The sequence below is a fragment of the Falco biarmicus genome, chromosome 3 (genome assembly GCF_023638135.1).
Source record: "Falco biarmicus isolate bFalBia1 chromosome 3, bFalBia1.pri, whole genome shotgun sequence".
NCBI lineage: Eukaryota > Metazoa > Chordata > Aves > Falconiformes > Falconidae > Falco > Falco biarmicus.
Genome location: NC_079290.1, coordinates 57,340,543 through 57,357,177, shown reverse-complemented (window position 1 = coordinate 57,357,177; position 16,635 = coordinate 57,340,543). Strand labels below are relative to the sequence as shown.

General features: G+C 41.4%; 1 protein-coding gene across 1 annotated transcript in view; it reads left to right on the top strand.

The window, feature by feature from the left end:
* The window catches only part of COLEC12 (collectin subfamily member 12), a 102,124-nt gene that overhangs the window by 66,526 nt on the left and 18,963 nt on the right, over window positions 1-16,635 (top strand). The window contains exon 3 of the mRNA XM_056331872.1: window positions 14,580-14,702. Coding sequence (XP_056187847.1) covers window positions 14,580-14,702 — 123 coding nt within the window. The remainder of the gene's footprint in view (window positions 1-14,579; window positions 14,703-16,635) is intronic.

Below are 16,635 nucleotides of genomic sequence, written 5' to 3'. Positions count from 1 at the left end.
TGAGCAAACAGGACACCATCTTTTCTTGTAGATCAGGCAAGAACTGCAGAATAGGAGGAGCATGGAAAGTAGTGAAAACCATTAGTCTTTTATGTGAAAACGCTACATCTTACATGTCCAAACATTTCTTCCTTGTGGAGGCTTGAGTGAGATTCAGTCAGAGTACAAGGAGGTGATGTATGAAGTATGCTTAACAAACAAAATACATCTTTCATTAAAAAAGATGATTCTGCTCACGCTGAAAGCTCTGCTTTTCATGGTCTTGTTTCTGATGTGTACCTTTAGCTGTAGTTTATGGTTTTCAACATTTGTAGCTCTGCTTTTCAGGATTATATAGTTCAGCCATGGAAAAATTCATACTGGGCTGAAATTTGGCCTACAAGGAACCAGCCAAGAAATAAATGCTCTAAGTCAAATAAAACTGCTGAGAAAAAGACATTTTTAGAAAATATTTTTACTCTTAATACATGAAAATTATTTTTCAGCCTATTATTTATAAATCTTAGAGCAGTACAGGGACTCAGTGCCTGTGGAGTCTGAAGACACAAATCATTATTATTTTGAAGTTCACTGGATTTTCCTTAAACAGGTTATAGTGTTATGTGTTAATTTTTTTAGTCCAAAGTTTCCACTGAGCTGCCAGTTTGGCTTCTTCACCTGCTCTTCTATGCTTGTAGCTTGACATGGAATAAAAGACATTTTCCAGCTCCCTGGATGAGTGATACACCTGCACTGATATAAATTGCATGTAACTCTGTGGAAGCCAGAGAGGTTACACTTGTGTAACTGAAATTGTGATAAGGAACAACAGTGTTTAGTGCACTATAGTGCTAAAAACATTTGACACTCGCATTGAGCAAATAAATTATGTCTCCACATTTAGATTGAAAGACTGTGGGTCAAGGGTGTGATATATTTCTCTGCTGGAGTTCAAAAGAGCAGCTGCAGATTATGGCATAAATAACAGCAGATATTGACTTCATTGGGAGTGAAAACACAAGATGTATTGACCCTGAAGTTAAATATTGACCCCAGATTTGTTTCAATCATTTTTATTTTTTTTTGCTTCAAGGACCAATAAATCTTGGTATTTGACAAAAAATAAGAGTTGAAAAGCAAATTCAGGCTAGGCACAAATATGTGCAATTCTGTTAACTTTCTAAGTGCTTGCCACCTTTTGCAATAAGTACAGAAAGGGACCATTTTCCTTGTATTTTCAGTGGTATATCATACCAAAATAGGTAAACCCAATTATTACAGCCATTAATTGAGGACTTCAGCATTCTTCAAAAAGTTAAAGTTATGATAAATTTCCAAGTCTGGAAGGACATTGGAAACCAATGAAAAAGTTGTAAGGTAGATACTTAGGTTTGTAGTCCGAAAGTCTTTGGCATTACCTTCAGGAAGAATAATTTTTCCAAATAAAAAAATGTACACCTCTTGATTCACTGTGTTCACTCAACTCCCTTCTTTCTTTCCTGAACTGTTGCCCTCCAATTAAGTAAACATTATTTTCAGTTACCTTGGGATTGCTTTCACTGAAACACAAGCTAAGATTTTGAGGGGTTTTTATTACATAAGATTGTACCTTTCTCAAGAAATTTTAGTAATATATTTATGTATCAACTAGAGAAGAAGCCCACGGGTCTCCCTTACAAATTCTTGTCTAAATTGAAATGTGAAAATTCCCACTTGTAGCTACAGATTTATATTATGCCTTCTGCCTCTTAATTAATATGTTCTTTAGTACCTGGGATTTTATTTCCATTAAAGCACATAAATTTTATACTGACGATTTCTAATTTTTTGTTATTTAGTCTTCTGGATAAGAAAATCATTTGGTTCAATTTAAGCCTCTCACTGTCAAACTCAATCCCCTAATAAGACTTGTAGCAATGAGCCTGAAACACCTGGCAAGACTTGAGTCCTCTGCAGATGTAGAATCACAGGAGCCCCATACTCATGACAGCTCCCTCCCCTTTGTGCTGCTTTGGAGCCGGACACCCCAGAACTCCCTGGCTCCATTAAAAAAATATTTTGCAAGTATTTGGTTTGCCATCAGTTTGTAAGCTATCAAGAAAAAGCTTATAGCAAGGAGTATATGTTTCAGGAAGATTATTACTGTTGCAGGTATTTTTACTATTATTACCATAACTGTAGCAACATGTTTAGTACTTTGTTAGGGGGTGGTCTCATAAATTTCTCAAGATATAAAAAGATGTCAGGTTGTTACAAGGCATACGCACCCCCTAAGATTTAGTAAATTAATGCTTTTAATGGATTTATCGACTCCTGTATTTCCATGATTGCATTAGAGTTTTCACCTGCTTGACATGGTGATTGTGTTGACATGAGGAAGGCAGTGGGTAGGTGCTATGCAGGTAGGTAGTATGTTTGTTGTACTGCCAGCTAGTGGCTTATCTTGTCTGTGACTGCAGTGCTCTGGATGCCCCTTGCATAGCTTTTCCTCACTTGTAACAAGTAGATTTTATTAATCACTTTCTAGTGTTTGTCAAGAGAGTGTAAGTTTGCTTATTGCTTTATTAGGAGGGAAAACGTGAATTGCTTTCATCAACCACACTTCCACCTCTGTACAGGAAACTTCTTGTAGTCATTTATGGAATTAAAATTTCCTCTTTAGGCACAGGTGAATATTAAGCAGGAAAAACTCACAGAAATTGTGATGGTATTAGGTGGAAAAAGTCCATTTATCAGGGCTGCTTGCTTCTTCCATTGTTACAGCCATTGCACATTGGCTTAGCTGTGTGAAAAATGTTCTGATTGCCTAAGGAATTAATTCTGTTTTTTATCCAGGAAATTGGGTGCTAGTGAGGTATGGGGAGAGCTCAGGAGTCAGAGATACTGCAGGACACAGAGAAGACAGGAGAGAGGGAGAAAAGGAGAACAGAACGAGCAAACTGAAAGGTGGTAGCCGTGTTGGGTCACAGTCTTTTCACTTAGCCTGGAGATCCAGCTTCACAGAGGAAGACATCCATTTTGAAAAGACAAGATTCAGGAAAAGGAGGCAGAGGCTGAGGTGGGTTGGGGGGGGCTGGTTAGGGTGAAGGATGGAAACAGGATTTATTGTCTCTGCCATCAAGCCTGCAATATTTCTGAGGAAAAAGCCCTACCTTTAGAAAATGGTTTTAGAAGGATAGCGAGGTGAAAAATAAATCCTAGCCCTGCCAGCCCCTCTCCTTTGGAGGTGATTTAATGCTGTGTCTCAGGTTGGCCAAGGGGAGTAGTAAGGCAGCACACTTCCAGAGGAGCAGTGTTTATGCCCTGACGTAATTTCTCTCCTGCAGTTGAACATGTAGCCTCAGGAGATTAGGAATGCATTTACAACTGGTGGATTTGTGGCCATGAGCTACATTCGATGCAGTGCCTGTGGGCATCCTTTCTTCTCTGTTCAGTGTTGGTATCTCAGCCAGGCAGTATTGATATCATCTTGGAACAGGCTAGTCACAAGTGTCAGCTTGCACCAGCAGCCATAATTAAATGAGTAGAGCAGATTTTCGTATACGTACTGTGTTTTCTGCACTCACTCCTGTGAGGTCCTACTGCGTTCTTCCTCATGGCCCTCTCTGGTTTTTGGGTCACATTCCAAGTAAGGAGCCTACGTAACTTCTAAGTATCCAGCACAAATAGAAACACCTTCACCTCTAATTATACATGTGCATAAGTCTTTTAAAGACCAAATAATGACCTCAGATAGACTTTTCAGTTGGAAAAGAGGCAATTTTTGTATTAGAATGCTTCTTAGTAAAGGCAACAAAAGCTTTGCCATAAATCCAGTGAAGTGTGGATAAAGGTCTTTATATTCATTTGAGTCATCACATGCTGGTTAACTTTTTTCAGTTCTGTTAATACCAGCATTTCATTGCAACATTCCAGCTGGAACATGTGACAAAACTTGTAGATACAGATATATCTGCATTTTAATGCTAACAAATCACAGCCTTTATAACTTTCTCAAAGTTTTTCTTTTCCGCATGAAGTTGGGCATACTTGTTCATAGCCTGCAGGCAATCATTTTTGCCTGCTGAAAGCTTCATCAAAAGTAGCTCTGTATTTTTTCCTAATGCAAAAAGGCAAATATGATTGAAACTTTATTTTGTTTCACTCCACTAGGTGGTGAAGGAGAGAAAAAACCCTGATTAATGAGAAGGTCATGCAGCATGCTTCAGACTACCTAGTGAAAATTATTTTATATTCGTATGAGTTACAAGAGTTTAAAAGCACACTTTGAAGAGACACATGGGGTTTTGTAATGCGCTTAAACGAATGACCTGCCTTGACCATGTTAGGGGTACATCTGTGCACGTATGTACCCCCACAGAAACTTATATGAAACAGATGGTTGCCGAGCATTCCCATTTAACTTGTGCAGGCACATTAAAAAAAAATATCTGTAGATAGCTAGAATAGCATTTGTGGTAGCATCAGTGGATACAGAAACGTTGCCTTGTTGTGCGTGGCTAGAGTCTTCATAGAGCAAAGATGAACTTTTCTTGTTCTGTAAAACAGTGATCCAATGTTTTTAGCACTGTCCTTAATATAATGTTAAAAGTTGCAGAAGAAGTTAGTAAAACAAAGGGTGAAAGCATCCTGCAAAGAGAATGGGTTTTCCACCTGTGTTCCAGATGACTTCACCTTATCCCGGTCAGTTGCTCGCAAGCAGTTTCGGCACCTACCACAGTCACAGTCCCAGAAAAGATCATGCTCCTCTGTTAAAGAAATGTATCTCAAAAGCTACAAAGCACAGAATTGCTATGTTTTCTACCTACCAGTTAACGTAACACCCTTAGTAGGGCCACTAATATCTAAATACTGTGTTACAAAAATAGAGAATGTTAGGGGAAATACACACTTTGAATGTGTTACCTTTTTTCCTCCTTTCAGTCAAATGTAGCTTGAATTGAGGCCAAAAAGTATGTACATTATTAATGAAATTATACCATCTTAATTAGGAGCTATGTTTCATTAGGAAGCTTGTTTATTTCAGAATGGAGGGCCTGGACAGAAATGGCATTACTTTGCCATGTGGCATAACTCTGAAGGACACATCCCTTCTGTGACTTTGCTAATGCTTTGTTCTCTCTAGTTTTAATTAACTCATTTGATGGAATATCCTCAGGTTGTCATAGGAGGCAGTTGCACAAACCAAAGATCTGGCTTTGATCTCCCTATAGATCTGTCTATGTATCATCTTGTGAGTCAGTCTAGATTCTTCTCTATTGGGATACAGTTTGAGAGAGGATCTTTGCTATGATGTATTGTGGCTATCTTGCCTGTCATTGAACAGGTCTTTAATTCATACATAGTTTTTATCTTCCTTGAACTGTTCTAGTTTTTCTCTTATGTTCTGAACAGCCTGATTAGATTTTTGCATTTAGTTCCAGAGATGTGCACTGAGTGATCCTGTGCTTGATTTTCAGTAACTGAGGACAGGCACATCTCACTTGTCCCAGGCAGTTATTTAAAAGCACCAACACTACTGGTTTATGTTCTGGTTTGAGTTAAGCTCTAGACACGTCTTTAATATTCTATGGGATGTCGGACCCTCTGGTGGGTGTGATATTCTTACCACATTGCTATGGCTGGACATAAAAGTGTTGGACATCCATGATTTTTCTTAAGATTTATTGCACTGGTCTTCAGTTCTGTTCATATTTGCCTAACATACAGTTCAGATACTCAGCAGTCTTTGCTTAGCCTATGTTGTGGTTGGGCTTTTTGTATCCTTTCAATTAAGGTATTTAGTGTTTAATCACAGTAGGACATTGTTTGGTAATACTATGTAATTAAATGGTCATGGTTATTGAAGTATATAATTAGGATTTCTGACAATTCATTGTGAATCTCAGGTCTACTGTGAAGAAGAACAAAACCAGAGAGAAAATGCTGTCTGGGTTATATAAATAAGTGAGAGATGATGGTCAGGATGAAAATGAGGGTTCTCCTCTCCTTTAATGAAAGGGTTTGTGTACATTACATAGAATAAAGTATTTCCTAGGCTGAAAGCTTTCCAGAGATAATAGTGCTGGCCCTCTGAGGCTCTTTATTATGTCAGATGTGGGGTTTGGATTTACGGGAAGCAGCCACTGCCTCCAACAGACTCAGTCTTGTGGAGGAGAATTTGCCTGGCCTCCCCTGCATGGAGTTTCAAGCTGCAACCTGCACATCATCAAGGGTGGGGTTTTTCCAAGGTGCCCCAGGGAAGGAAACCCTCCATTTCCACTGAAATAGCCTGGATTCTTGGCACGAAGTGCCCCCCTCCAGCTTCAGGGGATGAGGGACATGGTGACTCCTGCCCTGCCAGCCCAAGCCCCAGCTTTGCCCCCTCAGTGGTGAGAGTGGCTCTGTAGGCGCAGGATTATGAAAAATACTGTGAGTGGTGGATTATGCTATTGTCTTAAGCCTTTAGGAACAGCTCCTCCCCACTTTTCTTTTTTTAACAGTCTGGGAATATGCTGTTTGCCTAAAATGCAAGCTGAAAGTCCCATGTAATTATAGAGCTGCAAGAATCATAGAATCAGAGCAGTTCGGTTGGAGGGCATCTTCAAAGATCATCTAGTCCAACCCCCCTGCAATGAGCAGGGACATCTTCAACTCCATCAGGTTGCTCAGAGCCCCGTCCAGCCTGACCCTGAATGCTTCCAGGGATGGGGCACCACCCCTCTGGGAAACCTCTTCCAGTGTTCCACCACCAGCATTTTAAAAAATTCTTACTTTTATTGTCTGAATCTACCCTGTTTTAGTTTAAAACCATAATCCCTTGTGCTAGCGCAACAGGCCCTACTGAAGAGCCTGTCCCCATCTCCCTTACAAGCCCCCTTTAGGCACTGGAAGGCCACAATAAGGTCTCCCCGGAGCCTTCCCTTCTCCAGGCTGAGCAGCCTCAGCTGTCCCAGCTTTCCCTCACAGGAGAGGTGTTCCAGCCCTCTGACCATGTTTGTGTCCCTCCTCCGGACCCGCCCCAGCAGGTCCCTGTCCCTTCCAGTGCCGAGGCCCCAGAGCTGGAACAGCGCTGCGGTGGGGTCTCACCAGAGCGGGGCAGAGGGGCCGAACCGCCTCCCTCGACCCGCTGGCCACGCTTCTTCTGGTGCAGCCCAGGGTACGTTTGGCTGTCTGGGCTGCCAGCGTGCATTGCTGGTTTAGGTCCAGCTTTTCACCCAGCGGTCCCCCCGAGCCTTCTCCACAGGGCTGCCCTCAATCCCTTCATCCCCCAGCCTGTGTTGATACTGGGGGTTGCCCCAAGCCATGTACAGGATCTTGCACTTGGAAAGAAAGGGGCACCAGCTTGAAAATCCCACAGTGTAAAGGTCAGGATAAAATCACAGGAGCTGGCACCACTGGCACCTGCAGGAGTTGCACAGCTCTTTTAAGACACAAATTCTCAGAACGGGCTTTTGAGGTGTGTCTTTTCCTCTCCAGAGGGTATTTGTGCAGGCCACCAGCTATGTAACAGGACAGTCAGGTTATGGAGGACACTGTAGAAACCTGTGGTGTTGGAGTGGTTTGGAGTCGGTCCATTTATTTATTAATTTATGAATAAAGAAGCTCTGTGTCTTGCCGTATTTACTTGAAATATCGCGTGGCTGTTTTGGCGTCTGTCTTGATGCCATGTTTCATGATTTTCCACCTGGCATAGGAAACCTGGCACAAGTTAGGTGAGTACATATCCACCACTTAGATTCCAAGTTTCACTGCTTTAATTGCTTCCTAGTAAATAACCAGAAACCTTTTCAAAACAAGCATAGCTTGCATTTGTTTCTATTTGATTAGAAAACCAGAAGCAAAACTAGCAAATCCTGGAACAAATGACAGCGTTTTGTGCTAAATAATTTTTTCCAGTGGCATTGTAAAAATCTGACAATGAAGTTAGGCAGGCTGTTGCAGTCTGCCTACCTACAAGCCAGCACTGCACCACTGGGGCAAGCAGGATCGTGGCCGTTGTGGAGACAGGGCTTGCGGAGGGAGACACTACATGTGGGAGGAAGGCTGGCACTCACACTCCCCCTAGACCCAAGTGGAAATGAACTTGTGGCAAGAGACTAAGCAAGAAGGTAGAGGGGCGGGCAGCAGACACAATTTGACGGTATCACCCCTGTTTTACAATATATAGTAAATGTCCTTGGTTTGCCTCGTCAAGAGCTCTTCCCCACAAAGCCTTGGGGGTGGATACGCACACGTGAGGGAGCTGTGGCATGAGGAACAGCTCAGTTTGAATGAAGGCAGCAGCATGGCTCTCCCAAACCAGGCACTTCCCAACTGCAACCTAAGGGTTTGGTGCTCCCCTGCAGACCAGTCATGCAATAACCATGAAGTTTGCTCTTTTAGCCACACTTACCCCCCAGAGGTATTTAGGTCACATTTAGGTCCAGCAGCATTTAGGTCACAGAGCCAGAGAGGGGCTGGGGCACCATGCAGTGGCTGAAGCGGCATCTGCTCAGAGAAGCCTCAGCAACCTCACACTGACACCATCCAATAACTTGAGGATGGGCTTGCACCTTTACACGTTAGCTAGGAAAAATGTAGGGCATCTATTTACACTTAGCTCAAGTTATAGCCTTTATAATGTAAGAATATACTCTAAACTGAGGAAAGATTTGTCTCAAAATAATAATTACAAAAAGCATGAACCAGTCTCAGTTTATACCATTTATAACCATTATAAAGAATGACTACTTTTTGAGGTAGGTTAGTCATGTGGAGCCATTGAAGCATCACTTTTGCTGACTGCAATGAAACCATTCATGGAAGGTCACCGGAATTGTTTTCTTGAAGGGTAGGTTAATAACCGGTAACACCATCCAGAAGAGAAGACAAAAATCTCGCTGTGAATTTTGTGACTGGCTGGATCCAATAATCTCAATGCTATACAAAATTTAATGTTGGCAAAGATGCGACTGCTTTTTAATTGAGTGTGCTAATGTAATATGCTGGGTTTGTGTTAGTGCAAAAGCATATATTTTTCTGCATATTTGAACATAAGTATGTGTTGTGTGCATATGCATGTATATATATGTACCAGCTTATATGCCTGAATTTTAAAATCCTCCCTGTCCTAAGAGATAGGCTTACTTTCCTAATGGCTATCATGCATATTAGTGAAAACCTACCATTTTACGCTTGGGTGCCTGAATTTAAGCACTTACAGCCAGGTTTTTCAAGACATTTAGTTACTTAAACCTAGAGATGGATTTCTTATGGGATCATCTACTTTCGCTAGTGAGATAGGCACCTGCTGGGAGCTTGTTGCAACTCTGCATGGCTAAGTACCTCTCAGTATTTGATTCCTATCTACACGCTGAATCATAGAATCATAGAATAGTTTGGGTTGGAAGGGATCTTAAAGTTCATCTAGTTCCAACCCCCCTGCCATGGGCAGGGAACTAGATGTATGTAGTTTTCTCAGTCCTCTTTAAATGTAGCTATTAGAATCATAGAATCATTTATATTGGAAAAGACCTTTTAAGGTCATTGAGTCCAGCCATTAACCTAGTGCCGCCAAGTCTGCCACTAAACCATGTTCATAAGTGCCACATCTACATGTCTTTTAAATACCTCCAGGGGTGGTGACTCAGCCACTTCCCTGGGCAGCCTGTTCCAATGCTTAACAACACTTTTGGTGAAGAAATTTTTCCTAAAACCCAATGTAAACCTCCGGTGGTGCAACTTGAGGCCATTTCCTCTTGTCCTGTCACTTGTTACTTAGGAAAAGAGACCCAACACTCACCTCACTACAACCTCCTTCCAGGTGGTTGTAGAGAGCAGTAAGGTCTCTCCTGGGAGGCCCTTTCTCCAGGCTACAGTTCCCTCAGCCACTCCTCAGTTTTGAAAACAATAGCTCTGAGAAATTTATCATTTGAAGGCTGCAAACTAGGCTTGCAGTCTTCCTTCCAAAATTCAAGGGATGTTACCCCTTTTCAGTTAATCACAGTGGGGAAACCCCCTCCTAACATATGTATTCTCATTTCCTTAGTTACATTTCTTCAGTCATCAGTACATATTTTTTTTGTCAGGGTTAAAAAGGGAACTTTGAATCTTTGTCAAAACTGATCTGCTAACAGAAATACTGCAGCTACCTATGATCCTCCAGCAAAAGCCAAGAAGAGAACACAGAGGCAAATGCTTCTAAAAGTGTTACTCAGCAAAAAAATGCATGTGCATATCCTATTTGAATGTTCAGAGATCTGGTGAAGACTAATATAGTTGAGGAGTCAGGCATTTTGTAAGGTGGTTACTCTGTGTCAAAAAGCAAAGGTATTTAGTCTCCCATTAAAAAACACAGAATAGCAACAACAACAAAAAAAAAAACCCAAACCAAAAACCAAAAAACCCAGCTCCTCCTCCAGCAAAACCTCTGCTTATCTGGAGCCCAAAAGGAATCTGCAGATGTATACCCCCTGCGTGAGAACAAAGTCTTCAGTCACTGGAATGCAATGCTATAAAAACAAATACTACAAAGCCTAGTAACAGGGGGATGTCTCACTTGCATATTTTTTTGTGACCGTCTTGGTTTGCAGAGAAGGGGGTCCCCAAAGCATGTGAGCCAGCAGGATCTCTTTGTACTAGGTCGCTCTCTGTTTGGCCAGATGTCTTCCCAACAGTGAGACAGAAAAACCAGAGCTCTTATTAAAATAAGGCAGGCAAAGGAATGGGAAAAAGCATGTGTCCAGCAAAATGAGGCACATTGTGTCCCATCTGATATTTATTAGATGTTGATCAAATCAGCAGTGAGAAATTCGCATCGTGTGGAAGTGACCCTGGGTCCCTGGGCTTGGAAGTTAGTGACAAATGTCTGGGAGCAGACCAACATTGAAAACATGTGTACAGGACACAGAGAGGAGTGTGCTGCCCTGGGAGCAACAATAACAAATGCAGAAGAGTTGACTTCAGCTGAGAACCCCTTTTTGCAGGTTTTACATATGTTCTATCAATGGAATGAGCATGTAGGGTCTTCCCCTGTACATTTACCCTACAGCTTTCTAAATGAGTGGTTACACATCTCCTGGAAGAGCATGGCATTTTATGTAAACCATGAAAGCAAGTAGTCGAGTGGATAAAACTGGGAAAGTTTTGTCAAGTCAAATCCCAAGCATGTGCTCCTTCAAGCCTTGACTCTCAGCTCTTGCGACAAACCTGTATGATTTTATGCCAGCCTGCTGGGTTTTGTGTGATCATAATGAGCATTTGAAACCATCTCCCATCTGTTGTTGTGTAATGTTTTGAGTATCACATCTTTTCAGAGCAATCCTTCAATAAAAATAAAGGCCCTCACCCTGCAGACAAAATGTGTCTCCTGTATCAGAACAATCTTGTTTGGCCTTGGTCCTTGAACAGGGTAGTGAGGGAAGGGCAATTTGAAGCTGTGCTGCATGCTTGGGGAGGTCCTGAAGCCCTGATTACACTGTAATTCATCCCCGTACAGAGAGGATTGAATTCCTGGCTTTTACCTTTGCTCGTAGCCTGGTTTATTTAACTGCACAGAAAGACATCAGAATGAGCCTTCCAAATCTTTTCTTCAAGAAACCTTTATCTTTAGTAATTTCTATATGTTTTGTAAACTAAAAGGTCAGCTGTTACTAGCAGCAGAGTTAAGAACTATGTATTTGCAGTAAAGAGTAAATTTAGTAGCTCTGAAAGACTTTACTGTGTCTGTCTCTGTTAGAGCTCCCTGGCTTTTTACTCCATCCCTGGACCCGGGACATGTTATATGAGGGTAGCAGGGGTTCGGTGGCAGCCAGGTGCAATTTTAAGCTGACAGACAGAAAGCACCAGCAGGCAATGCAATACACAGTTCCAGCCTAGCTTAGTTAATGGAGTCACTCTAGCCTGTATGGTCTCTTTAGTACACTGTGTTTATGTTATTGATACCAATAGTGGTGGGCTGTTAAAGGATGGAAAGGTCTGGCTTTTGTTGGGGTGCTATTCTGATGTCAGTTTGAAAAGTAAAAGTTCCAAAAAGCCAAAGCGCTGTTTTATTGAACCAGCGATAGCAAGGACTGAGAGAAGTGAAACAAGATCCTTACGAAGCACTGGAACATAGGTGTTGCTAGATGCCAGACTGCAATATATCCAGTGACATCAGCACAGTTTCAGCTCATTACGCTACACAGGAAGCTGGAGTACAGTGATGGAAAGCAGATCATGTAATAAAATAAGTAATCTTAATATGAGACTGTAATCAAATGAAACTTTTCTCTGTGCAGTTGCTGTCAAAGGTTTTGGTTTTATTTCTGCCTTTCTCTGTGCTTTGTACCTCTGCAGTCTATCAGTCTTCCCAGTTACGGATCTGGTCCTGCTTCCATTAACATCAATATAGGGAGGATCAAGCTTTCTGTTAACTGTGTATTTAGAAGGTGAATGTGATGTGCTTTTTGCCCCAAGCGTCTCATGCTTTTTGATATGTGGGATGTTCAGAGACTTACAGGATTGGAATCTGAATTTAAAATCCTTCAGAGGAGGAACCTTGCATTCAGCGCACAGGGGCTCAATGTACCCATTAGTATACCAGCTAAGAGCAGCAAAATGGTGCTCCAGATACCATGAGTTCCCACTGTGAAATAATTTCAGTGTCTGAATACCTACTGCAAACCTTTAGAAAACTGCACTCTCCCTTTCTGGCTTGCTCAGCAAACAGAGCTTCCCCACTAGCGAACTCCTTGAGACTGTCAACCAAACAAAGAAAAACAGCCCACACATCAGGACCCATAAGCAAACTTGGCTATGGAATTCTGGACACTTGCATCTTTTCTTTAGTGGTGCAGGAGTTTTCAGCCTTCCAAATCCAGGCCATCAGTAAGTGGGCTATGCAACTGCCTGTCTGTGCCAGCTCCCTTCCTTCCCACCTACTCAGGCAGGAGAGAAGCCTTTCCCCTTTGGAGTTTCTGTTCCTGGGTTTATGCTTACAAGTCTTTGTCTCATTTTCCCCTAATGTTCCTGAAAAAATAACCATATGTTCCCAACTAATCTTATGCTTAAATGCCAAAGAACCCAAATCTATGACATCTCTTTCACCACATGACAACAGAAGGTGATGTCATAGCTGAAAAGTTTAGAAAAAACATGTAAGACGTAAGGTGGAAAGTGGGCTGACCTGTGAGAGATGCGTTTCTGCCTTAGCCACAGCTACTATATGTGCAGAGGGAATTGAGGAAAATGCCTTGTCAAATAAACTTTGTATAAATCCTCTTCCTGAGTTGTTCCAATATGGTAATCCCTGCTTCAAGTACCATGAGCTTAGGGAAGTCACTGGAAAATACTGTTATTTGTGAGAGAAGTACAGTCGACTTAACTTGGTATGTCCATCATCCATCCTCTGTGAACCCAGGACAAGTGGCCCGTGTTTTTCTCTGAAAAAATGGAAAATAAAAAACTACTCTGAAGAAGGTCGTGAGTTGGGAAAAGTAAAATCAGCTGTGGGTTAGGCCTCAGGGGAAATACAAGCTACTCGTAAAAAGCTACGGAACAAGTTTTGATTAGTTAAGTAATCTGGTACCTAGAATTTATTAGAGCTTAAAGGTTTCCTGTGGGACTCCCCTAATAGTATACAAATAGTGTAAATTATCAAAGAAATGTGTTTTCTGACATACACAGAAAGCTACATTAATCCTGGCCTGCTTAACGTATATCAGAAGGAGGGATAAATCCCTCCCATTCATCCCAGTGCGGTGGTCCAGTTTTCATTTTTTTACACGCTTCTGTTTCTGATTAATTTCTTGGTAATTTAATCAATGCTTCCAACACTTTCAAGCTGTTCCTGAGGAGCACGTAGGGAGAAGAGGAATATTGGCTTCCCCAATAGACTCAAAGATACCAAACCATTCTGCAGAAAGCTCAAATATAAAATAGTAAAGGCCTGTTTTCTCTCATCAACTTGCGGACCTTTCTTCTTAAACTTGTTCACAAGGGAAAATTCACCAGCATTTTTCTGTTGGTATAGATGTACCGCTAGCTTTACCAGTATAGCACCCCTTCTTTTCTGTGGAAATAGTATTCTCCAACCCCTCCCCGACTCAAATAAGAAAAAAGGTCTCTCTCATTATGGAAAGCAAGTGTTCACATGGTAATAATTTGTGGTAATGGTTACAAAGCAGGACCAGTACTCCTACCAGGTTTTCACAATGCTATTTTATTTCTGTAATTTCCTCCTGCCAGAGCATTTGCTGTCTTCTGTTGCCCCTATAGGGAGACTGGCTGCTAAGAAGGAGCTGCTGCGGTGTGATGCCTGACAGAGGAGGTGCTAATAAACATTTGACTTCCGAAGCTCACCATAGTCTTGTTAGCATAATCAGAAAATAGTCCTGTCTCTCAGGAAAGCCGCAGGTTTTCCAGTGAAGCAGAACCTGCTTCTCTTCCACACACTAAAATCCCAAAGTGATTGTATCACTAAGCTGATGCTTTAACGGCTGTGGAGGCTCTCCTGGTAGAATTGGCAGATAGGCACCCATATATCATCTGCTTACATAAATAATTTGTTCTTTAGAAAATGGAGGAGAGGAAATGGGGAGATAAAATCAGCAATGTGTTCTTTGCCATTGTTTTAAAAATCTGTAAATCTTCTTTTGCAGGTATTCAGGAGGGGACTCAATGTACCAAATGTAAAAATAACTGGGCACTGAAGTTTTCCATCATCTTATTATATATTTTATGTGCCCTGTTAACAATCACAGTAGCCATTCTGGGATACAAAGGTATGTATGTGTCAAGCCCAACATTTCACTTTCAGCCAGGCATCCAAGCGCATTTCCTCATACTAGATAGATAGGCAATTTATCACATTTCACTTTCAATATCAATACCTTGGCAATGCTGGCTTTTTGTACGCACATAACAACAAACTGCAACCATTGGTTTTCACTTTCTAACAATTAAGTTTTGAAACTAGATTAGACATTTGAAAGAAAAGAAAGAAGTTAGAACAAACTGATCATTCTTCTACCATGAAGGAGTACTAACTGGAAGACTCAAAGCTCTGTAACATGTGCTATACCTTGCACACCTTTCCAGAATGTCCTTCTTAATGGGAGAGCCAGGAAGCCAGCAATAGTCTTACTAATATAATACTTATCGCAGGAACAAAGTGCAGGATCAATATTACTTTGGACTACCTGGAAAAAAGATTGAACCAGGGGGTGCCAACGTATTATCTAGAATTATTTTGATGAACAAAGTTGCTTAGACACTTTTGACAGTAATTTCAAAGATTCTGGTAGTTGGGCAACCCAGTAATGGAGAAAATTTCTTTTGTGCAAGTCATGGGCACATTGGAAAGCACAGCCTAAAATCCCCATACATCCTCAGCACCAATTAACTGTGGTCACTTAGGCATTCTTATGAATGTTTTAAGGTAAATGCCTGCTTGTTGTGCAGTCACAGCTATAGTAAGTTAAATAAGACGTGAGTTTCTGGTAAGAAAAAGAAAGTGAATAACATCATTGTGAATATTATAACAGGACATCGCAGCATGTTGTGGAGAAAACCAAGCTAGCTTTAAACTAGCTGCTCAAGTATGGCTTTGAGAGTAGCATCAAAACCTCTCCAAGAAGCTGGGTAAATACTCATGTGATTAGCATGCAGTGCATCCTGTGGCGCCAACAGCTGCACTCGTAGCAGAGCTGACATCACCTCTGGTCCTTTGCCAGCGAAAGAAAAGGAAATTGTAGAAATAGAAAGGGATAAATACTTATTTAAGATGTTTTCTTACAGTTTTGAGTGGGAAGAAAATTAAAACTGCTTGGTTTACATGGAAGATTTAGCCAGGGAATTGAAAGAATATGAAGGACAGATAGAGACATATAGGTATTCCTTTTCCATGATAAAGCAGGTGGAATGTGGCAAATTAAAATCAAATGTAAAGAAATGCAATACATATGTAATTGGTCGGACATTCTCCTGAAGGATGTGTAACTGGTCTTTGCAAGGCAGATTTTGGTGAAAAAAACACTTTCCAGGATTCAAAAACTTTTTGTTGATCTATAAAGATAAGATCGTTTGGTTATGTGGACTAGGGGAGGACAAACTTAGGCCCTTTGCAGATATAAATCTGCAGAGATCTGCTTACAGCAGATGAAGATGGGATCCTTCCAGGCTGTAACCTGGCCACTAAATGCCTGGGATTTAGCGGAATTTTCCTCAAGAGAGTTTTATACAAGGCTGTCACTTCTGGGGCTCACCAGAAGACTCAGACCCCACTTGGCATCAGAAACAGTGTATCAGGTTGGGGGGACCATTGTTTTATGTCTTGCTTTGGCAAGTATTTGTTTATGTGTGTGTAGGAAACAATAGTAATAAGGAAACTGTCCAAGAGATCTCTTTGGGAGAGAGGGTTTCTCTTCCTCATTTCAATCCACAGTTTGCAAGCTTCTTTCTCCATGGGAGCCTCTAGCACCGTCTTTTCCCCAAGCTTTGCTCTTGAGGCCCCGTTTTTGCTACACTCATTTCTAAATCTCCTTCTTGTACTGAGTAGTCTTCAGTGCCTGACCAGGATCTAGTCTTTCTGTCATAGCAATATGAAGCCACATCTATCCAGGGCAAGGACAAAAGAATTTCCTCCCCCACAAAAAAAATGGGAAGAAGATTATGGGAAGGTAGATAATGCACATCTTGCTGACAGACCTTAAGACA